The 25,700-nt window shown below is 31.9% G+C and overlaps 1 protein-coding gene across 2 annotated transcripts in view; it reads right to left on the bottom strand.

Moving 5' to 3' along the window:
- Nucleotides 1-25,700, bottom strand: part of ProRS-m (prolyl-tRNA synthetase 2-like protein, mitochondrial) — an 87,237-nt gene that overhangs the window by 26,858 nt on the left and 34,679 nt on the right. For both annotated transcript variants that reach the window (XM_035350978.2, XM_035350981.2), the window contains exons 6-10: nt 17,257-17,329; nt 14,614-14,721; nt 9,435-9,528; nt 7,704-7,735; nt 1,234-1,295 (exon numbers count right to left, since the gene is read on the bottom strand). In XM_035350978.2, coding sequence (XP_035206869.1) covers nt 1,234-1,295; nt 7,704-7,735; nt 9,435-9,528; nt 14,614-14,721; nt 17,257-17,329 — 369 coding nt within the window. The remainder of the gene's footprint in view (nt 1-1,233; nt 1,296-7,703; nt 7,736-9,434; nt 9,529-14,613; nt 14,722-17,256; nt 17,330-25,700) is intronic.

The following is a 25,700-nucleotide window of genomic DNA, read 5'->3' as shown; positions in this document are numbered from 1 at the left end:
ATGGAAATGTTTCCCCTGTAAAGCTCTCTTAAGTGGCCTAAAGATGTGAAAGTCACAGGGTAACATGTCCGGACTGTATGTGGGGTGCTCCAAAACCTCCCAACGGAATGTGTTTAAGGTCCTCTGGGTTTCCTGGGAGACATATGGGCAGGTATTATCATGCAGAAGGATTACTCCTTGTGTGAGAAGGCCTGGCCATTTGTTTTTTATTGCTCATCGCAGTTTCTTCAGAGTACTGCAATATTGTGCAGAATTGATAGTGCTCCCTTGGTGCAGGAACTCAATTAAAATTGGTCGACGACAATCGAAGAAAAATGGAAGTACCACTTTCCATGCAGTTATCATTGCTTTCAATTTCCGTAGTGGAGGAGATGAGCTGTGTTTCCATTGCATACTCATTTTCTTGGATTCAGGTGTATAGTGGTGGCACCAGGTCTCGTCGCCCGCAACGGTACGATCCAGAAATGCGGGATTCTCCTCATAACGGATCAAGTGCTGGAGACAGAAGCCCATTCATCGTTTCTGATGATCAAGGGTCAGATGTTTTGGTACCCATGCCACACACACTTTGCTGTACTTCAGATGTTTGTGCACAATGGTGTTAACCGTTCCTTTACTCAGGTTGAGTTCATGACTGATTTCACGGGTCGTAACCCTTCGATTAGCTTGGATCATTTCATTAACAGAGGCAATGGAATCATTGGTGATCACTTTGTTTGCTTGGTCCAGTCTCGCCAGATTCGATGTCGCTTGCCACCCTTCACGGAAACTTTTACACCATCTGTTTACAGCCATATGACCTAAACAGTGGTAACCATACACTGTCACCATTCTTCGATAGATGTCCGCATTACGCTCACCTTCCACAACCAGAAACCGTACTACCGAGCGTTGTTCTGATCTGGACGCATCCATGGATAGCACGACTTTCCTTTTGCACAATTTAATCTCCTACAAACAGGTTTCAAGGTTAAATGCCGTCTGAGATGCATACATCATACCGCCCTTTATATACTTGTGCAGTGGCGCTGCTATTTATTCTGATGTTATCGCACGTGTCCAATTTTCATTTGGGCAACCCTTATATTAATTTGCCGTCAAAAAAAGTCTTTAATTTAACATAAATTTCCCTTTATGCCCAGATAGATTTAAGAAGGAGGGAAATTATTCAGCTTAATATATTAATGATACTTTAATAAATTAATTCGAAAATAATGTTGGCAGAAAAAATACCTCAATAGCGCTACATTTCTGTAAATGCATATCACAAGTAGGGCATTTCATTTCTGGCTCACCTATATAAACATCAAAATTAATCAGCAAAAAATTTATATATCACGATTATTGAGAACTAAAAGTTCAAATTAAAAAAAACTTATTAATGAAAACTAAAAGTTAAAATAAAAAATTATAAGAAATTAGATGTTTGAAACAATTTAACATTTATTGACTTCAAAATAATGAGTTGATGCCTACCCTCATGCTGGTATGGTTAAAAACAACAGTATGGTTGGATGAACAACAATCTATAAAAGTGTAGCTAATATAAAGTGACCACACGTCCCGATTTTGGCGGGACAGTCCCGCTTTTTGGAGGACTGTCCTGTGTCCTGCCGATTTTTAAAAATGTCCCGCTTTTTAGAAAACATCTGAATTTCTTATTTTAAATGCACTGTAAAAATATATTACCTATTATTTATTAATTATTATAGTGAATATAAAGAAACAAAACAAAAAAAAAAAAAAAAAAAAAAAAAACAAAACAAAAAAAAAAAAAACACATAAAATGCATGCAGAGTAAACTAAATTAGGCGATGTAACGAGTTAGATTTACTTGCTGGTGTTCAATCATAGTCGTTACGTCTTGCCAAGGAATATGCATTGTTAACGGAGGAACAGCTAGCATTAGCTGAAAGGCTATTTGCTTTCCATACCATAAACCACAATCATAGTTCGAGATCAATTGATTGTACGTCGTGAATAATCAAAACATTGTACGACAAAAAATTTGTATGTGCAAGGACAAAAACCGAAGCAATTATTTGTAATGTTTTCCCATCATATTCGTTTTCACAATTGCAGAAAGAATTAGATAAATGCACATTTATATCCACATATTATGATGCTTCCAACCACAAAGCTTTAAAATTATTTCCCACAATTGTTAGAATTTTTGATCCAGAAACAGGAATTAAAATTAGAACATTAGATTTTGTTTCATTGCCGGGTGAAACTTTTTATTTCCAGTGGCAGATTTTAAACAGTTACAGTTTTGTAACAGAGTCCATTAATTTATACTAAGGCCAGATGTGGTGGTCTCTTTATTATGGAGACACCTAATAGGTGGGCCACCATTGCCTCCTATGAAAGGACAGACAGTTACAACCGTGCCTTCTTTGGGTTCGAACCCAGGCCCTTCAGTATCATTTGAGCCCTAACCTCTATACTGTCTGGGCGGCTGCTAGGTGAAACTTCACAAATAATTTTTTATTTGATAAGTACTATTTTAAAAAAGAATAATTTGAACAAAAAGAATAATTTGACACTAATGCAAATTTTGGTGGAAAAGCTAGAAGAGGCATCAATAACGTTTTTACGAAACTTAACGAACATTTGAACCAAAAAATTATTCGAGCAAGTTGTGCAGCGCACATTCTATACAATACTTTTCAAATAGCATCTGACTTATTTCCAGTGGATGTTGAATATTATTGCAAAAATTTATTCGTATTTTTATATACGGTGCGTGTCGAAAGTTTGAAGGACTTTTCTGAAAGTGCAGAAATCAAACATAAAAGAATTATTAGTTACAGCAAAACATGATGGCTAGCTCTTTTACCAGCTGTAGTAAATATTTTAAAAATATACAAACCATTAAAATCACTTTTTATCACAAGATAAATGTCCAAGAATATTGCAGCTCTTTTTCTGAAAATGACACATCACAAATTTGGCTTCAGTTCATCCACAACCAAGCTTCATTATTTCACAATACTGTGAAAATTATTGAAGGGGACGAAATTTCAGTTAAGGAAGTGTCAAATGAAATCAATAATTTAAAAACAAAATTGTGAGAAAGAATTTATAACGATTACGTTCCTTTAGTTATTCGAAAGGACATCACTAGGTTGGAAGAACAAGGTGCCATTAAACGACCAGATTTTCTGAAAGAAGTCAGAAATTTTAAAAATAACTGCTTGGAATATCTTGAAGAACGAACAGTTCAATTCGAGGATATTAAAAACTTTCATAGGTTGATTTTAAAAAAGGAGATTTTATGGGAATATGTGGAAAAGTCTTTTTAATATATTAGTAACCATTTTCCGAAAATAATATTTGCAAAAATGAACTTTTAGATGAGGTGTCATTGGTAAAAAGATACATTACTGAAGAAAAAATTAAATGTTGGTTGCCTGCAAATGTGAAAACACACAAAAAATGGACTGAGTTATTCCTTCATTTTAAGCAGAATAATATTCCTTATGAAAATATTTTGAAAATTGTAGAACACGCGCTCCCCCTTCCAGGAACAAATGCAGCAAGAGAACATGTTTTTTCTAGTATCAATAAAATATGGACTATTGGAAAAACGCAGTTGAACATTAAAACTAAAATCTGTATTAAGCATAAAATATAATATGACCAATTCATATGAGAAATTTCACAAGATTTTAATAAATGATTCGAATCTATTGCAAAGTATTCACTTGGATAAAAAAATATCACCATGAAAGAAAATCATAAATTTTTAAAATTAATTAAAAAACATAATATTCAAATTATAGTTTTTACAATATTTTTACAGTTACTAATAGTTAATAATAAATATATTTTTATACATTTATAGACAAATATATGAATTTATACAATAAAATACATTTTTTTAATTATTGGTCTGCTTTCATAACTAAATTATATTCATAACTAAATTATATTCATAACTACATTTCATAACTAAATTATAATTCTCATTTCATTCCATTTGTCATTTTTGCAAATATAAAAAGATACATTACTGAAGAAAAAATTAAATGTTGGTTGCCTGCAAATGTGAAAACACACAAAAAATGGACTGAGTTATTCCTTCATTTTAAGCAGAATAATATTCCTTATGAAAATATTTTGAAAATTGTAGAACACACGCTCTCCCTTCCAGGAACAAATGCAGCAACAGAACTTGTTTTTTCTAGTATCAATAAAATATGGACTATTGAAAAAACGCAGTTGAACATTAAAACTAAAATCTAACCAATTCATATGAGAAAATAATCATAAACTAAAATATGACCAATTCATATGAGAAATTTCACAACATTTTAATAAATGATCCGAATCTATTGCAAAGTATTCACTTGGATAAAAAATATCACTGTGAAAGAAAATCATAATTTTTTAAAATTAATTTAAAAACGTAATATTCAAATTATAGTTTTTACAAATATTTTTACAGTTACTAATAGTTAATAATAAATATATTTTTATACATTTATAGACAAATATATGAATGTATACAATAAAATATATTTTTTTGAATTATTAGTCTGCTTTCATAACTAAATTATAATTCTCCTTTCATTCCATTTGTCCCGCTTTGTCTCAATGAAAATGTGGTCACTGTAAGCTAATAGTACCATAATTCTAAATTATGCTGAGTTTTTGGGTTGTGGCTAATGCTTTTTGTTTTTTAGTTTCTGATATGTCAAGCAGACAAGAAACTTCTTTTTCAGTTTAAGTACATGAGATCAGCAAATCATACAGGATACAGAATAAATCTATGATATATAGGCTTCATTTCAGATCTCTTGTAATATTATAAAACCAAAAGATAGTTGTAAAAAACATTCACGAAAATGAATAAGTCGAGAATCACTTATGAAACATGACCTAAATTACTATACCTGAAAATTTAAACTGAGTCTCTTGATGATTCAGGAGGATTTATGGGATGTTATTATTACTTAAACAGTAACTACAAAGTGGGTTTCGAAAGACGAAAAAGCTAGAGCAACTATAGGACTTTTATTGGAAGATAACCAATTAGGACATATTAGAAAGTGTACAACAGTGAAAGAGGCTTAGGATACTCTCAAACAGTACCATGAAAAGTCAAAACTGTCCTGAAAAGTTGAGCTTTTGAAAAAGCTGTGTAATTTGCAGTACAGCAATAAAGAACAAATGAGCAATCATCTAATGAAAATGGAAGCTATTGTGAATCAACTAGTAGTGCTAGGTGAGAAAATTTCCGAACCTTTATTCGTTGCATTTATTTTAAGTAGCTTACCTGAAAAAGCTTTAAGTAGCTTACCTGAAAATTATGCTACATTAATAACAGCTTTAGAAACACAACCAGAAGCAGATTTAACTGTTGAATTGGTTAAAAATAAATTGTTGGAAGAGTATAATGGTCAAAACGAAAATAAAGAACCTGGTACAGGAAGTGAGAATAAAGCTTTGAAGTCAAATTTTTCTTTAGCATGTAATATTACAGCTGATAAAAATAAAGTACCTAGTTGTTTCTTATGTAAGAAATTAGGGCATTTAAAGGCTGACTGCAGGAAATATGCAAAATGGAAGCTTAAGCATAATCAAAAGCAACAAGTCAATGCAACTATGAACTCGAGTGACATTAATGAAGCGAAACAAGTTTCTAATCAACATTGCTTTACAAGTGGGAATAATTTACATGGTTATTGGTGCATCAAAACTGCAGTCACCACTCATATGTGCAATGATAAAACTCTGTTTAGCAGTTTTGATAGTAATTCTGTTCCTGAACGAATAACTTTAGCTAACGGATATACAGTGCTTAGTCTAGGAAAATGTAATTGCTGGGTAAAATATCAGAATAATCAAAAAGAGAAAATACAGATTATGATCAAAGATGTGCTTTTTGTACCACAACTATCTGGAAATTTATTATCCATAAAAAGCTGACTGATAATGGATATGAAGTGAACTTTAAAGATGCAGAGTGTCATATTGTGAACAATGATAATATAATAGCTTTCGGCTACATCAGAGAAGGTTTTTATGTTCTTAAGAAAAGTGAGCCTGCACTTCATACGAAACAAGTCCATATAGAATACATTCATAACTAGCATATAAAATTAGGTCACAGAAATTCTGCTGATATTTTAAGGATGCACAAGAATGACTGAAGGTATGAATATTGCTCCCTGTTCTACTGTGAGAATTGTATAGACATGTAAGGATTGTATTGCTACCAAAGCATGTAGAGAACCATTTCCAAGAAAGTCTACTTCCTGATACTCGATTTAGAGCATACAGATCTTTGTGGACCAATGAAAACTGTAACTCCAGGTGGTGCAAGATATATACTAACAGTAATTGATGATTATAGTAGATACACTACAGTTTGCCTTCTGAAGCATATAAAAGAAACTAAACAACATATCACACCCTTCATCAAACAAGTATTAACACAGTTTGGGAAAGCAACAAAACGACTGAGATCATTAGTTGCTAAAACTAGCAGTCTCATTTTAAAATTGCATTCTAAATTTTTCTTTGAAATTAAATAAAATGCATGAAAAAATTCAGTCAATTTCCAGTTCTACACATTGTGCTCTAAGGCAGGGTGTATAAAAATCACATATTTTTAAAAAATTTTAATTGGCGTTTTTTAATCTTTATTTTATTAATTTTTGCTAAAAATTTATAGTACCAAAAAGTGCAATTACTAGAAAGCACTTCTAGCCATCTTAATTAATCATTAAAACTACTTACACCATACCCTAATTTATACCATATTAAGTATATAAGTCTTTCTTGAATGACTGAAACTGAAAATTATTAAAAAGTAAAGAAATAAAATAAATAAATAAATAAAAAACCTTTTAGATTTTACATTACGTCCAAAGGTACTTTTTTTAACCTTTTGTGTGTTATCTTTATTTATTAAATAACATGTTCTTTGTACTTAAGCCATAAACTTCAACAGCAATATCGCAAATAATTTTAAAATGAGCATATCTTACATAAAAATGTTTTTTTTTTTTTCCCCCTGTACAGTTTTGCCATTGCTCCCTTTGAAATTGTTGAGTTTAATAATCAAAAATTCATTAAAGTGTTACAAAATACGAAATCAATAATAAAACAAATTTCAAATTCCAAATTAGGGCTTCCAGATGCCCATATTCAGTACAAGATTACGTTATTCAAAATTTGATGGCTCTAGGTACCAATGTTTTATCACAATGTGAGATACATACATTTATGCAGATTCTTCATTATTTAATTTCTTTAAATATAACTCAGGGCGATAATATTTAATGGCAACAATTTGAAAAATGAACCGACATTTAAAGTTTTCAATGCAAAATGTTAATACGAAATTAATAGTTGTTCTGGGTTAACGCCGTTTGGGCTAAAAAACAGCTGAACCCCCACAGACATACTCACAACATTTTATTTTTATTTTCAGTTAATATGTTGAATGTTAACAGTGAGAATTTCTATTTAGAGACACAAATTAAAATATGAACTTTACAGCTTTTTCAAATTCTGATTTGCCTCTCGGTGTGTTATGCAGCAAACCAAAAATGGAAAATAGGCTTTCAATACAAGTAAATGTTGCCTCAAATATGACTAATATTTTGATAATGCTTAGTTCTTTTAGTGCAAGACATTATTTTAATACATTATTTTAATTACACCAATTTAAAAATTAAAAATATACTTACTAGACAGTTCTGCATTAATACCAGTCTTACATCTGAAAATAAAATTTCATACATGACTGTAAAAAGTTAAAAGGAAAAAAATATCTTCAACAAAATTATATACTATATTTGAATTCTATTATATAAAATATAAATTTTCATAAAATTAAAAGCACGATATTACATGTTAACAGTTATGAAATGATGATGTTATGAAAAGAAGATAAAATGAGTAGGTAAAGGGAAATTAACATCAAACTCAAACAGCAAATTTAAAGTATTTTTGGAGATCCGTGAATTTAAAGGTGGTCTTGATATGCTATGAAATGAAACTATACTCAGAATTCAGATTGCTTGAGCAGTACTTGCAAGAACTGACTTGGTTGATCTATTATACCCTCAAAATTTAATTTAAAAAAATGGACAATTATTACTTGTGATAAAAAGGAATTGCTTCTTGTGGTTACAGCCTTTTGAAGAGACTTCTTTGAGCAGAATTCACTTGCTAATATCATTATTTATTTTATTTTTAAATATGACAGAACTAGAACTGAAATGTCCACCATATAAGGAAAGTATTTACTGCAGATTACAATCAGTAACAGCTTATGTTAATTGCATTCTAAAATCATTGTGTATGATATATTATACAAAACCTTTATTCTGCCATTTATATATGATACTTTGACCAAAACATACTGAGTTTCCTTTCACAGGTAGAATTTTAAATGCCACTCACCCAAAACATAAATGTCACTCATTTAAGAGATGCTAAAATGTATAACAGACTCCATCATAAGAAGCTGCACTTACTTTTATTAATTTGAAACACTAGTTTATTAATTCTTTATACACTTAACTTTCTTTTCAGCAAAAATAAGTACTTTTTTTTAACAAAAGTAACAAAATAGAATTATTTTCAATCACATCATAGAGACATAATCTTAACCCACTACTGCTGCATGAATCCTATGAAATTAGTTCCATTTAGATGAATTTTTATATTTTAATAAAAGATAATACTTTTTATCATGTCTTTATATTATTATATTTAATACTTTTTCTAAATGTAATATATTTTTAAACATGAAGTTCTGATTTTCTGATATATAATGATGCTATATTCTTGCCTTTAATGTTTATTTTTTCTTCCAGGATAGTTAAAGTATACTATAAGCCTCAGTTTCCTTCACTTTATTATACTACAGATATATAACAAACGATTAATGGGTTTCAGAAAAACAATATAGCAGTATACTATGAATATATTATGTAAACCTAATTAATTAACATGAAACCCTTTGAAAATTATACAAAATTAAACTTTAGATCAATATGGGTGTTACAGAAACTGCAAATTTCAAAGAAGACAGACTTGGGGTTTCTCTCTTTCAAATGGAAAAATATTCTGCTGATCAGATATAATCAAATTAAGAATTTTTGAATATATAAGTTTAGGTAAAATGGTGCAATTGTAATTTGTGAGAGAAAATTAAAGTACTCAAAGCTGTCAGATGTTAGTGTCTCTCCACTATGTCTGTAAATTGTCTTAAGAATATAATGCATGATAAATTTACCTTCTATATCAAGCAAATTACTTGATTAATGTACCTCCAAGGTCTCTTAGGCTTTCAACAAGAATATCATTCGTTTTATAATCTGACAATTCCTTTGAGAACTTTAAGAGGTTTAGAGGAAAAGGCATGCTAATGGAACAAACAGGAATAAGTAATTATATTAAATAAATCTTACTTTGCACAATAAAAGATCACATCTTCTCCTACGTTAGAGGCTAAATGAAATTCATGTGAAAAATTTCCACCCATATCACCACTTGCACCTTGAACTGGAACCACGAATTAAAAAAAAGTACATACTAAAACTATGCAACTAAGAAAAACAAAATAATCTTTTCAATAAAATTTCTTGAATTCAGAAAATTTAATGGTTTTGATACATTACTTTTTCAACATTATTTTCAAGGATCATTTATGATTTAAAAGGAATAAGGGCATTGTATGCATTTTCATACAGAAAACCACCAATGTACTTGAAAAATATTTGTATCATCCATGAGCAATGTACTTTTAAAATATGTATAAACATATGCAAATATATCTAAAAGAAAATGTATGTAACTGATCACTATTACCAGAGTTTACCTCTACTATTTTCAGATAAAATCACATGTACTTTTGAAATAAACAGAAATTACAAGTAACTTTTAAATATCAGCAATGGCCTGATGTAATTACATTTTATGCCTTCTATTATAAGGATTATAATTTCTGCTCTTTTTAAGTGTGTCATTTAATCCACAACAGAATTTTTATACACAACAAATATTTTACCATAAAATGTGTTATGTATGGATATGTGTATACTATGAGGAATAATGGCTATTTTTTTTAATGATTAACAAAACTTTATGAATTAAATTAGCATTTAGTAACAACTAAGAAATTAAATCTTGAATAATCAAATATTACTTTTGAATCAACTATTTCACAACAAAAATTAACCTAAAATTCTTCATTTAATATTAATATGTTTTTAGAAATTCAGAAAAGTGGTACTTATGGATTATTTTTGAAATTTACAAAGAACATCACAGCAATAGGGAAATGAATTCAATGATTAAACATAAAATAAAATTATGAAATTTTGCATTTTCGTACATCTCATCTATGGCACTGCTTAGTTATAGTCTACAATATAACTAAGTTTAACAATGAGCAGTGCATTGCCAATTATTTAACCCCTTTGAATAACTACTTAGCTTCAGAAAAATTACTCTAGTAAAAGTAGATGATAAATATCTTATTTAATTTGAAAAATAATTATCATTTAGATTAAGGCATCACTACACTGTACAAAACCTGTCTTACAATTTTACATTGTTAAAACAAAACGGTGATTAATAGATTTAAAAATAATTTTATTTTACTATCACTGTACTGTTCCAAATTGTGTAAAATCATATTTGCCTACATAATTTAAAATAATAAGAAGAGGAACATAAGTTACATTCATATTTAAGTATATTAGATTTCAAACACAGAGGATATACAAACTAAAATGCAAATCTGCACAATAAAGGATTTTTAAATATACAAAACAACTTTATAAATTTAATTCATAGTTACATAAAATAAATAGTCATAACACATTTTCTTTATTATAATTTATTCAACTGATGAATGGATAGAGATAACAAAATATAATTGCTTAACACTTTTTAACTATGCAAGCTAAAATGAAGCTGAAATTAAAGCACAATATCACTTATTAAAATTCATAACATAGTAATTCATTGTCACCATATTTACACATATTTGTTAATTTTAAATGTAATTTATTTATTAAAATACAGCACATGAATTTATTCATCAGTGTCAAAAATTCATTTTAACTTCTTTAAGCAATTGTTTATTTTATTCTGTTCATTATACTTAATTATTATTCTAAAATTGAATTCAATATGAGGTTGAATTTTGTCTACTTGTAAATTAATTTAATTACAATTATTTTGTATAAAACAGCATACTAAGCTAATCCAGAAAGTAAGTACTATTTGCACATTATCTCCTCCCTCCCAATCATACAGCACAAAGGTCATGCATGCATAGTTACATCGTTCAACTTGCAAACAATTTAGCATAGCCATTATGTTTTGTTTGCATTAATGTTTAAGGTCATTATTTGCCATTAATCATGTTTAAAATACTTAATTGGCTTGCAAACTGTGAAATAAGAGTTATTATCTAGTCTTTAATGTGAGAAATGTTCAATCTTATGCAATTTATTGCCAGATAAGTAAAAGTTATACAGAGAGCATGGCAAATGAAGGTTTGGTGTGAAAGTGCATTAGAATATTTAACAAAAGAAAGGAAAATGCCTACAATGAGAAGCGCAGTGTGGATGCCCATCATTGATAACTGAAGAACTAGTGCACTGCATCAATGAAAAAGTTTGTTTAAATAGGCGATTCACAATTTCTGATTTGTCAATGCATTTTCAAAACATTTCATAAACTTTAATACTCGAAACTGTGACTGAACATTTCCACGACAAAAAACATAGTTTGTGAAAATGCTGATGGACATTAAAAAATGGAAATGCATTGGAACCACCTTGGAGATTTTGCAGCCTTATGTGACAGAAGTAAATGACTTTTTGAAAAGTGCTGTCACAGGTGATCAAACACGGATTTATTATGAGACACCTGAGATGAAATGACAGTCACTGAAATGGCAGTATACTGGTTCTTTGAAACACAAGAAAGCAAAGCCACCTCTTCTTCAAGAACAATCATGTGCACCATGTTTTAGGCCTGCTAAGGAATTCTGTTAGTGGACCGAATGAAACAAGGCATAAGAATTAACAGTACAGTTTATTGTGAGACATAGAAGAAATTGTGCTGTACAATATACAGGGTGGGGCAAATAAAAGTGGCTCGAACAAATGGAATACGATTGGATGTGAATGTATGCATATAACTACTCTACATGACATGCACACTACATTATCCAAACCGGTTCAGAACTTAGAGTGGGCTGTGTCAGTGTGAGTTGAACAGTGGAAAGGTGAAGATGATACTCACAGTGCAGCAGAGGATGTTTTGTTGTGGAAAGTTACGTTATAGCAAAGTTGTGGAAGCCATATAATGATTAGTCAGAAAACGGCATCAGACGGAATCTGTTTTGAACAAGTCAAAACACACTACCAAATGTGTCTGCAGTTCAGCAGAAAATGTTTCAGAATTCTACCAAATCAACTTGACACCTGTTGCAAGAGACCGAGATATCACATTGATCATGCGAATGTATACTCCACCTGGACCTGAAAATGCATCCCTACAGAGTGTCTGTTGTTTATGCATTAAAACAAGCAGACACTCCTCAGCGCCTTCAGTTTTGTAAGTTGCTGTTCACTGAGATAACAGTGAATGGCTTGGAAGTGTATATTTTCTTTATTTCCGATGAAGCCTGGTTTCACTTGAGTGGTTATGTCAATTCACAGAATCACAGGTTCCGGGCAGCGAAGAATCCGCATACCTTCCACCAAACACTATTGCATGATCAAGAAAGTTGAACTGCACACCAAATTATTAATCCAATCTTCTTTCATCAGATGTTGAATTTGGAGTGTTACATTACCATCACTCTTAAACCATTTGTGACAGCACTAACTGAGGAGAAAAAGACATACAGTTACTTCTAGCAGGATGGAGCAACTACCAATACAGCCGGTCGCACTTTGGATTTCATTTACACATTCTTCATGCTTGAGAGAGTTGTTAGCAGAGGTCAGTCTGGTATTGATCCTAGCTGGCCACTCTGGTCACCTGAATTGTCAGTGTGTGATTACTTTTTGTAGGAAACCCTCAAGTCTAAGGGGTATTGCAACAACTCTCATAGTCTTTCAAGAACTGCAGCAGACTATTTCCCATACAGCCGGTCACACTTTGGATTTCATTTACACAATCTTCATGCTTGAGAGAGTTGTTAGCAGAGGTCAGTCTGGTATTGATCCTAGCTGGCCACTCTGGTCACCTGAATTCAGTGTGTGATTACTTTTGTAGGAAACCCTCAAGTCTAAGGTGTATTTCAACAACTCTCATAGTCTTTCAAGACCTGCAGCAGACTATTTTGGATAAGATTGCAGCAATTCCTGCAGTCCAGCTTTGATCTGCCTTCAGCAACTTACTGACCAGTGTCCAAAAGTGTCAAGAGATGAATGGTGGTCAATTTCAACATCTCTTATAGTCAAGGTAGTACTGCATTTCTCTTCTTTTGCTGTGTTCCTTTGTAACCTGGAACTCTGTTCTCCAGGCCACTTTTATTTGCCCCATCCTGTAGAACAAAAGGCATGGACTACTGACTTCTGGTATTGTGCTTGTGCATGACAATGCGTGACAGCATATTGCATGCGTAACCATGACACTGCTTGATCCATTTCGCTGAGAACAATTCTGTCACCCTTCTTATTGTCCGGACCTACACATAACCTACTCATAGTACCATCCAACTTCATCTGTTTTCTCATCTCAAGAAATTTCTTACTGGGCAGCATTACACAAGTGATGATGAGATCAAGGTAAGTATCCAGAACTGGTTCCGATTACAGACAGCGAAGCGAGCTTGTCAAAATTAGACCCAAGATATGACACATACCTTAATTTGCATGGTGAATATGTCAAAAAGTAGTTTAAGGTGTGGAGATTTTTCTGTAATAAAATTTAAATGAAATCAAATTGCTGAGCTGTTTTAATATCCAAACAGTATTTTATGCTCTGGATTTGCTTTATTAAAATATTTTTTTCAATAAAAACAATGAAAAACAGAAGAGACCTTTAGAATATATCTTTCTGAGTTTGAAATTTATTTACTATGTGCTTACTTGCTAAAATATAAAAAAATAAACTCATTTAAATTTTAATTTATTAATTCTCTTATTTAAATTTTAATCTCTTATTTAAATTATAATTTATTAACAAAAACTTACTCAATTTTCATTATTAACAACATTTGTGCATTATTATATCAACACTAGAATTATAAATTTATATTTTATAACATATTTTCAGCAAGTAAATCACAATAAATGAATAACTACTACAGTACCAAGATAAACAATTTTGAGGAATTTTTTTATTTAAATTAAAGGAAGACTAAATACAAATATCTTACAGCTGTTATGAAATTTCAGTTAATTTCAAAAAGGAAATATTTTTCCTAAGGTAAGTTACAGTAATTTGTATCAACCACCTTTTGAAAGAAATCGAAAGAATAATTAAAAAAAAAAAAAAAAAAAAAAAAGATTGTTAATTTACATTTAAAATTAATTTTAATGAATGTGTAAGCCATACATAAATAATAAAAATAATGAACTATATAAAATAAATTTTTAAATAATTATTATAAAATACCTTTTAAAGCATCAACACCTAAAAGTTGGAAGAAATCACTGTACACTTTGCATACAGCTTCATAAGTGATTTTTGCATTTTCTTCAGAAGAATCAAAAGCATACATATCTAAAAAAAGAGACATCTTTTTATTTTTCCTTATAAAATTAAATGCTGATATAACTCTTATTTACCTGATATGTTCATTATTTAGAAAATATTAAACAGGTAATTTGCATTAAACACTTGCAGTTTAAACATTTATTTTAAGTTTATTTTTCTAAGAGAAATATACAAGTTCTTGAAATGTTATTTAAAAAAGACCATGTATTTAATTAAAAAGAACACAGCATCTTAGTTAAAATGTTGACATAATATCTCCACCTCATAAATAATCAAACAATCTGAGACCAGTGTTACAGGGTGTCCAAATCAAATGTACCTAACTTGAAGAGGTCGCTCCACTTGACAGAGAGTTTAAAGGCATAAGAAAACTATAAAATTAGATACCAATAATCACAAAGTTTTTATTAAACAATCAGTACAATTCCAAGTGAGCTCCCTTAGCAGCACAGAGAATGTCCACCAGTAGTCCAGTTCCAGCCATGTACACTGTAGCATTTCCACAGTCACAGTAGCAAAAGCTGTGGTTATGGAGGCACGAAGGTCTTCAATACCATGGATGTTACATGAGTAGACTTTCTTTCATGTAGCCGCAAAAGAAGAAATTGAGAGGAGTTCCAAGGGAGATCTTGGAGGCCAGGCAATTGGCCACCCCGTCCTATCCATCGGTTAGGGAAAGTTGTATCTAAAATTGCGTGAACATGCTTGTCTCAGTGAGGAGAGATGTTATCTTGTTGTAAGATAACAGTATAACAGTGGGTTGCAAATGCTGCATTTGGAGTATTGCAAAATTTGGAACATGTCCAGGTAAATGTTTGCCGTCACAGACATCTCAGCAAAGAAAAATGATCCTATGACGGTATCATGTGATAAAGCACACCAGACATTGATTTTTGGGCTGCTCCATTTCAATTCGTGCACTGAATGGTTATTTTACGAGCCCACATCCTGCAGTTGTGCTAATTAATATTGTTGCTAACATGAAATGTAGCTTCATCTAGGAAAAAAAAAAAGAAGAAGAAGCGGTTTAGAAAGTCATGTTCATTTTCAACGAGATAACATCTCCACAGCAAATACTGCATGCTGTGGCCAATTGTTTGGTTGCAGTTTCTGCATAATCTGCATTTTATATGCATACATCCTTAGTTTTTGATGCAGAACATCATGAACAATTGATTGTGGCATAGATAATTCAGAAATTGCCTGCCTGATCGACTGACAAGGGCTCCAAATGAAAGCTTGTTGAACATTTTCCACACATGCATCAGAATGTAAATGCTGATCACCCGGATCTTTTCTGTACACTTCCCTTTTTTTTTTATACTCTTAGTTTGAGGTGGCCTTTCTGTTATAAACTGTTTGAAACATTTTTTGATTTTTACTACGGGTTTGTGCTCTACATACCAGAGAACAATTCATGGCTTCCCTTGCAGTGATGCCATTTTTCTGTTTGTCAGCTCAGCAAAAGCACAGGTGCATCACATGCGAGAAAAAAGTATTGTCGTCGAGCTCTATGAATTCAGCTCCCATATGTGGGCAATATCGCCCTCGTACCCCTAAAACTTTGTTTTCAGTTGACTGTTCAAAATAGGTGCATTTGATTCGGACACCTGTATATCAGAACATATTTTGACTCGTCATTCCTCATACAAAAAGACCGAGAACTGTTGACCAATCTTCAAAAATTACTTCTATTTGCAGTGGGCATTCTTAATAAAATATAAAAAAAGTTGCTTCACAATCATTCTGTTGTTGTTGTGACTTATCTCACTTCACTGACTGCAACATCAGAACAAGCTAACCAATGATGAAAATGTAACCACTGAACAAGCGCCCGGTTGGGCGGTACAATCATTCTTCATACATGAATGGAGGAATTCCATGACAGGTTGATGAACACTCATGTTTTGGGAGGCAGTAAATACTAATTTTCACTAGATAAAGTTCTTTATGATAATAAAGGAACAGAGTTCTTAGTAAAAAAAAAAATATGATAGAACTAAAAATTAGATTAAATAACTATAAAGTTCTCAACTTGAGGTAAAGACCTATATATCAACAGAGGAAAAAGAAAACAACTAGAGAATTTTTTAAAGAACTGTATCATGTTCATATGACACATATGAGAAACATAACAGCAGGAAATATGAAAAAGAAAGCCTCATAGTCAAAATTAAATGAAGAGATTGCCAATATACTGCACTTCCAACTAGTTGACTAGTTGCTAAGCTCTCAGTATAAAAATTATTAAAAATTTTTCAACAGACATTGGTTTCAAATGTAACAGGCCAGCACATGCTAGTGACTTGGATTGGGGGAAGGGAGAAGGGACACATTTCAGATGGACTGCACAAATGTTTCTGCTAACAGTGGTATTGTATTATATAGCAAGTTGTTTGTGATTAACTACCTATCTTTGGAGAAATAAAAGTTACAGTATTTTACAAAATCATTTCTGAAATAAATGGGAAAAAAAACTGACATGGCAATTTTGAATACACAGTATCACATAATTTAGAATATATAGTATACAACACAAACCTTTCATAATAAATTCCCGTCCACGCAACAGACCTAATCTTGGATTCATCTCATCTCTAAATTTTGTAGATATCTGTAAAAATAAATAAATAAATCACCAGTAATTTTTATTCTCATATATATATATACAGTACAAAGTCCGTAATCTGGACTCGTCGGGACTTCGGCGATTCCGGATTATGGATTATCAATTTAAATCTGGTAAGATGGCATGCAGAAATTATACAATTAAATATATGAAATCGCGATTTATGAAATAAAGAGCAATTATGATCTAAAGGGTATCAATATTTACAAAAAAAAAGCTTAATATTTATTTGTTTACTTTATTAAACTTTCAGTGTACGTTGTTTAGTTTAAGATGCTTCCACAAAATATTGAAAAAGTTCCTTTTTCTTTTTGCTTATGTCATATACAGTTGACTTTCCAATGTCATACTCCTCGCATAATTTTGAGACGGATATGCCTTCATCCATTTTTTTCCAGCAATTCCACTTTTTGTTTCATGGACATCAAAACATGCTTTCACTTTGTAGATTCTTTGACAGCTCCAGAATTGGAAACTCTTTTTGACATAATCGAAAGTTCAAGCTTAATTTTTATAAGATTGCTCTAACAGTCTGCAAAAAATAATAAGCCAGATCCAATTAGAAGATTAAGGAACAGCGCAATCTGCAACATTAACTGAAATGCCTTAGATTTAGTAAAGATAATTTTAGTCTAGCTTATACCATATGTTACACATTAAGTGGGCATGCATAAACGCATTACGCGCATGCATAAACGCAATACGCGCATGCAGAAATACAATACAAGCACGCGTAAAGCATACAAAAAAAAGTTTGTGGCTTTGAGGTCTGGATTATAGATCATTCCGGATAATGGACATCCGGATTACAGACTTTGTACTGTAATCACATAGCAATGCATGGTCGGAAATGCTTTTTTGGCACTGTAGTGATGACATGAAAGTCAAGAAAAACAGGACACAAACGGGGTGAGAAAACATGTTTATTATTCAGAGTACAACAAAAAACAAAGAAAAAACAACATAAAGAGACCGTGACCATCATCAAAGGCGTTCTTAATTACAACCTGGACCCTGATGCAGTGGCCTTGCATCATGCATCTTCCATTCCTGATGCAGAACATCTCTGCGGCAGAGAAGTGAGGCCAGCATCGTGGTCCTGAGTCGTAATTTCGAACAACTTGTTTAATGACGATTCTTGTTTGCATTTGATCTTATTTCTAGGTTTCTGTATATTAAACATAATAAAACATGTTTTATCTCACTGTTTGTGTCCTTCCTTTTTTTGAGTTTTGTGTCATCACTACCACACCAGAAAAGCATTTCCGATCGTATAGGTGTACTTTTTTTCTCCTGAAAGTCTGTCACCACTGTACTGATACACCCTGTATATATATATATATATATATATATATATAGTAATTCAATTATATTAAAAAATAAGATTCTAACATTCCAAAGTTTTAAAAATATGCAATAGAAAAAGTTGAGAACCTGTAAGAACAAAAGCAAAAAGAAAGAAGTAAAGGCCGACAGACAAATCAGTAGAACAGACATATTAAATCATTTCTTAACTCATCAGACGGATGGACACACACACACATATAGATATATATATAGTGTGATAAGGTCGCATAAATCTACGTCGAATGATTTCAAATTGCAAATTCAGAGTGCAATATACGTGATGAAATCATGGGACTAAATATAATAATTTAGTTGTTATTAAAATAATATTAAATTGCTGGCAATGTTAAAAACGCAGGCTCGAGAGCCACGTATGGCTCTTGCACGAATGATGCATAGAATTTGATTTTTAAAAAAGATAAGTTTTTTTTCTTCAGAATTGTATGTAGCCATATTTTTAGCATTCAATAAATTTTTTATGCTGTGTTTTGTTTTCAACCTGATGTCACAACCCAGGGTTTGCATAGCGGTTTCGGCCACTACACCACAGCAGTAAATATTAAAAAATGGTGGCAGTTTTTAGGGATCGTTCCTGAGAGTAAAATTTAGGAACGGACTTTTTCGCCTGTGAACATTTTTTATTTAGTTTTTATTTATTATTTAGTTTTATGTGAACAGTCAAGACTTTCTTCTCTTCAAGAAAATCTAATTTTGCGTGCAAAGACAGTTCGCGTGGTTAAGCCTCTTCAGTGACAAGTGACAGTGTGTCAGAAGGGAACACCGGAGGAAGCGTGATCTAATGCCACAAAATAGTGAAATTTCCCGGAAGAATATCCAAGTAGTGCCAGGGGAGTCAATTGAAGGCATCTTCAAAATTGGTGAGTACCATTTTTGTGATTTTGGAGAAGTTATGCCAGTTATTTGAGACTAGGTTTATTTTGGATATAGTTCAGTTTTTGGGGATCAAAAGTTGTCTGGTGGTTATTGAAAGTTAAGCTTGTGGTTACTGTTGATAATTGAAATTAAATTGTTTGTTCTATTGTTTTAGTAACTGTTTAAATTGTATGAAGTATTGTATGCTTCAGAAAAATCTAGTTTTTAATTCAGTCTAGAGTTAGAAGACAATATTTATATAGTTGAAATAGAGCAGGAAAAGGTTGCCTCTTAATTAGCATTTTTTTATATACGCTTTGTATGTAGGCATAGGTATTATTATTAAGTGTTGTAAGGCAATTTGTGTTCAGAATTGTTAGGGAATTATTCAGTTTTGGAGAGATAGACCTGTTGTTGTTGTTTTTGTGCTATTGTATTTCAAGGTAGGTTATTTTTCTTTAATTTTCCATAATGGGTGAGTTTATGAGGAAATTTACTAAAGCTCTGCTATTGGAGTTAGCGGAGGAGTTTGAAACAAATGTGTCTTAGGCAAATAGAGTAAGAGAAATTAGGCAGGCTATTCTAAATGCCGAGGACTATGAAGAAGAAGCTGAGAAAGAATACGCAGCAAGAATTTGGGCTGCGGCTGAGCAGAGAAAAGCAGAAGAAATAGCCGAACAAGAGAGAGCAGAACGGGAACGTGAACAAGAGAGAGCAGAATGGGAATGTGAACAAGAGAGAGCAGAACGGGAACGTGAACAAAAGAGAGCAGAGTGGGAACGTGAACAAGAGAGAGCGGAACGGGAGTGGAAGCGAGTTTTTGAATTGGAAAGGTTAAAACTGATGAATGTGGTTCAGATTAATAGCCTAGCTTCCATGGTTTCGAAAGTTGAACAAAAAAAAAAAGGTTAATTTGAAAGATCTAGTACCGCGTTTTGAACCGAGTAATACAGATATTTCATTATTCTTTAAGCTATTTGAGAAACAAGCTCAAAAAGAGAATGTTAATGAGATTGATTGGGTCTCGCAATTAATTCCTTTATTACCTCACGATGTAGCCCAGTTAATAGTGAAAGAACCAGCGGATAAAGGGGATGATTATCAGCATGTTAAGAAATTACTCATGCAGAGATTCAAGCTTAGTTCTTGGGCACTAAAAACAAAATTTGAAGAACATTCCAGAAAAAACGGAATGTTATGGGTGGATTTAATGTATGAATTGAGAGTGTATTTAGAGAATTGGTTGGATTCAGTAGAAGTTGAAGATTTTGAAAGTCTTAAGGAACTTATGCTCACTGAGCAAATTAAGCGGCAAGTCCCTCTAGAAATAAGAGAGCACTACTTAGACAATTGGGAAGAATTTAAAACAGCTTCCATTTTAGCAAAGAAATGCGACAAGTATGAGGCTTTGCGAAGAGATACGAGGAAGTTAGAACAGAGCGTGCACGGAGGTATGCCGCATTTGTGACACCTTTTGGATCTTTCATCCCGAAGAAAATGATGTTTGGGCTTTTAAATGCACCTTTCTATTTTTGTCAATTGATCGCTCAAGTTTTAGGAGGGCTGGACAATTTTGTTTTACCGTATATTGACGACATCGCAGTCTTTTTGCCAACTTGAGACAGGCATATGAAGGATTTGGATGTGGTTTTAGGTCGCCTTCAGGAGGCTAAATTGATTGCTAAGCCCTCGAAATGCAAATTTGCACAAGACCACGTGAAATTTCTGGGTCATGAAGTAGGGTCTGGGAAAAGGTCGCCTAGTGAGGCCAAGTTTCAAGCAATCAGAGATTTTCCGATCCCCACTACGAAAACACAGATACCTTGGTATTGTGGGCTACTATGCAAGGTATATAAAAGACTACATCAGTATTGCATCACCTTTGACAGACGCTTTGAAGGGGAAAAACAAAAAAGAAAAAGTAATTTGGACAAAAGAGTGCGACGAGGCTTTTAATAAACTGAAGACCAAACTAGTAAAAAGTCCGGTTTTATTTGCACCAGATTATTCTAAAGAATTTATTGTGCAGACAGATGCCAGCTTATATGGTGCGGGTATTGTGTTGTCTCAAATTCAGGATGGGGAGGAACACCCTATACTGTATCTTAGCAAAAAGTTTACTAAAGTGGAGCGAAATTATAGCACCATTGAAAGAGAACTAGCGGCCATTATTTATAGACTGAAGAAACTAAGTCATTCCTTAGAAGGACAGAAATTCAAGATCCAGACGGATCATAATACGTTGACTTTTTTAAACAAAATGATGGGATCAAATTTTCGTTTGACTCACTGGGCATTGTGTCTCCAACAGTACAATTTTGTACAACAAAAATGTACAATTTTGAAATTGTACATAGGCCAGGCAAATTACACAATAATGCAGATGGCTTGAGTCATGCCCTAGTCTAGTGACTGAATATCATTAGTGGATACAAAGTAAGGTAAAAAGTAATGAAAATGGGTGAAAATGATTTTTGTACAGTTTTGGAATTATATTTGTGTAGATTCAAAATTGTTTGCATTGTGTATTTCATTTTCAAAAAAAATTGTTAGAATTAAATGTTTTATCTTAAGTATTAGCATTGTGTAAAATTTGAGGAATATGCTTTGTATAAGGCACACATTAGGAGTAATTTAAATTATTTTTGTTGTATTTGTGCGGTTATGTTATCTAGAAATAAGTGCAGGGTAATATAACTGGCTTCTCTATTATCACTTAAATGGTTACCACTTGTGTTTTGAAAGCAGTGAAAAGTATTTAGAATTTTTCCTTCCATAGTCAAGAAAAATTCCTTTATGAGGAGAGGAGTTGTGATAAAGTCGGATAAATCTACGACGAATGATTTCAAATTGCAAATTCAGAGTGCAATATACATGATGAAATCACGGGACTAAATATAATAATTTAGTTGTTATTAAAATAATATTAAATTACTGGCAATGTTAAAAACGCAGGCTCGAGAGCCACGTATTGCTCTCACACATTTGATGTATAGAATTTGATTTTTAAAAAAGATAAGTTTTTCTCTTCAGAATTGTATGTAGCCATATTTTTAGCATTCAATAAATTTTTTTATGCTGTTTTGTTTTCAACCTGATGTCACAACCCAGGGTTTGCATAGCGGTTTCGGTCACTACACCACAATAGTTTAATTCAGAAAATAAAAGTGAATGTTTCACTCATATAATTTTAATAAAACTAACTGAAATGTACCGTTTTCTCACAGCATATCTGCAATACATGAATACTCACCAAATATATATATTTTGATACTTAACCCTCTCAGAGTTATGGCTGAAAAATTCCATATAGAAGGCTGGCTTCTTTATTCATTACACATGAAAATTTCTGCTAGCTGTTAATGTATCCGATTTCGGTTTGGATGTATATTGAAAGAAAAGGAATCAAGGTACGAAGTGAGAGAGTAGTCTTTTACTTAAAATGGAAAAAAAAAAAAAAACTTATTCATGACATTTTGAGGAACTTTGAAATTTCAGGGCTAAACCCGTAATGCTCGGAGAGTTAAAAGGAGCCAATTCTCTGCTGCAAAATCAGCAGTCTAAAAATAAGCTTATTCATAAATTCATTAGAGTCACTTGCTTTCTATGATACAAGACAGAAATTCAAAAATAGAGTTTATAATTGAATTATATTAACATAAATTAAACTCACAGTTTTGATATAAAAGATGTTAAAGATATCTGAAACAGCATCTTAAAAGCTTAACTATTTAATCACAAAACTACAATGAATTATTTTTGTAGCTACCTTTCTTTTATTTACAAAATAACCTCCCTGGAAATGCCTCACTAAACATGTTTCTAATAAGGGCATATATTTAGGATGAAATAACAATTCTCCTCCTCACTCTTTAAAAAAGTTGAATTTATTTATTTTGATTAGTTTTAACAAAAGACAGAAAAATCAAGCACTGTCATAAGTTTGAATGTAACTTAAATTATGATAATTGTTCCCCTAATAATAATTTTGTACTTGCAAATTATCCCATCAACCATGAAACTGTTGCCAAGTAGCTTGGTTTAGTGCCAGTTTTGGATAAGCGTGACATAAAAACACACTGATAACATCTTCGCTTTGTTTGATGTAACCCTGACTGATCCTTGATAAGCCACCATTTGCTTGTAAGAATAAGGATATAAAATAAAATTTTCATTGTTATATTTTCTCTTGCATTAAAAAAAAAAGGGGGAGGGTGACAGCAAGCAGTGAATTATTTTCAAAATTATGGGATCCTACTACAAAAAAAGTGTGCATTGATCAACACGATACGGTCAGCTGAATATTGCCAACAAAACAGGGACAGGTTGGAATTGTGGGAGTTCATACTAATAGCATATAAAGGATGCTTACACATTTTCAGAATGATTTTGGGTCTACTTATGTTTAAAATGTAAAAAGTTCTCTCTCTCTCTATCTCTCTCTCTTTTTTTTTTTTTTTTTAAATGTTTGATTTAATAGCCTTTCTTTTCAACTCTAAGTCGGCATTGTGATTTCCATGATAGAAGGGGTTTTCATACATCTATTATTTTCTGGAGATAATTGATTTCTTAATTGATAACTATTATTTTCTGGAGTCCATCTATTGTGGTGTGTTTGCGTTTAGAAAGAGTTATTTTTAAGAGAACAAAGGCACAATTAGTCCATAGGTGAAGCATCAGGGGACTTTGTACGAATATACTGAAAAGGTTATACATGCAGTGCCTATATCAGTCTTCCATTTTTTTCAAGGAATGTAATGGTACTTTTCAAAGTATGACTTGTTGCTCACTCTTGATGAAGTTTTACTCTATGAAAGTCACTGGGATAAATTTTTTTCTGCAAATATCAAGCGTAAAAGTATCTCTTAATAGTACTCAAATTGATTTTAACATTTTCTCCCACTTTTTAATTTTCCACTGAAAGAGAATCCTGCAACAGTCATAAATTTCTTGCTAAAACTTTGTTTGCATTGACAGACCCCAGGTTTGTACACTTTTTCCTCTTTGTTCTGGATGATAAATAGACCTTTTTTTGTGGCAGTCATTTAGGCACACCCATATTTCATCAAACTTCATGATGTATTTCCATTTATTTTCTTGCTAAATAATAGTTTTCATACAGGGTTCTGCAAACTGTTGTGCATTGAGCCACATGTCTCAGAAAAAGCAAGGTGAAAATTTAGTTTCTTAAGTTGAAAATTTTGGTTTATTATTTTATTTAGTGTTGCTACAGATGAATTGAAAGACTCTTCAAATGATTTCTGCATCAGTGAATTTTCTCTTTTTATCAACAATTGAGCTTTAGAAATGTTAGAAATAATAGGTTACCTTTCTCAGGTATACGTTTGGAATATTTTTTCCATGTAGAAGTAACAACTGATGGTTTTTCTCTTTCCGATTAACCCTGTTACTCATTTTGCTCTTAGAAATTTTAATACAATGCATTTCACAACACATTTGGTTTATAAAATAGAAATATTTTCTCTTCAGAAAGCACAAAACACATCCTTCAATCCACATCTTGTATACATGAAATATTTTGAAAGAACAACAAATTTAAAAGTAGCAAATTTAAACTTAATTTAAAAGTATATTATTCATTAAAGGTAATAAGCTGTTGCCTGTCAATTTTATTCCAAAACATTTCCTTTTCAAAACAATTCTTCATTCAGATCGTTCTAAAAATTGTAAACTTTCTTTTATCAGTAAGACCTTCATGTAAAATGGAAAGCCCAAGAAAATAGCAGAAATCGACAAAAGCCTTTTTTACAAAGATAAAAAATTAAATGGGTCTAATACTAATTCTATGTTAAATAAAGAGGCATCAGTTCCTTTAGAATTCCCCCAGGAATGACTGGTGCAGGATCTGCCAAATTTCATGATTTGATGGTATCCAGCTTCCACGGTCGAGGGGATAATGCATAAATACCAAAAATACATAGCTTATGATTCAATAAATAACTACTACTATTAGAAATGTATTAGATTGTCTATAAAGTTCATGCCAATTTTTGATAGGTGAATATGATGTTGGTTTAAGAACAGAATGGCTATTTTGACAGCAGAAAAAGGGCTACTGAAACTGTAGAGTTTCCCTTAGTTTGAATAACCAGTTATTTTAATTTTGGTATCTTTT

Source organism: Stegodyphus dumicola, chromosome 9, assembly GCF_044657685.1.
Source record: "Stegodyphus dumicola isolate Sdum_Otavi_A_Nest chromosome 9, ASM4465768v1".
In the NCBI taxonomy this organism is placed as follows: Eukaryota; Metazoa; Arthropoda; class Arachnida; order Araneae; family Eresidae; genus Stegodyphus; species Stegodyphus dumicola.
Note: the sequence above shows the minus strand (reverse complement) of the source record. Positions and strands in the feature narration are given on the sequence as shown.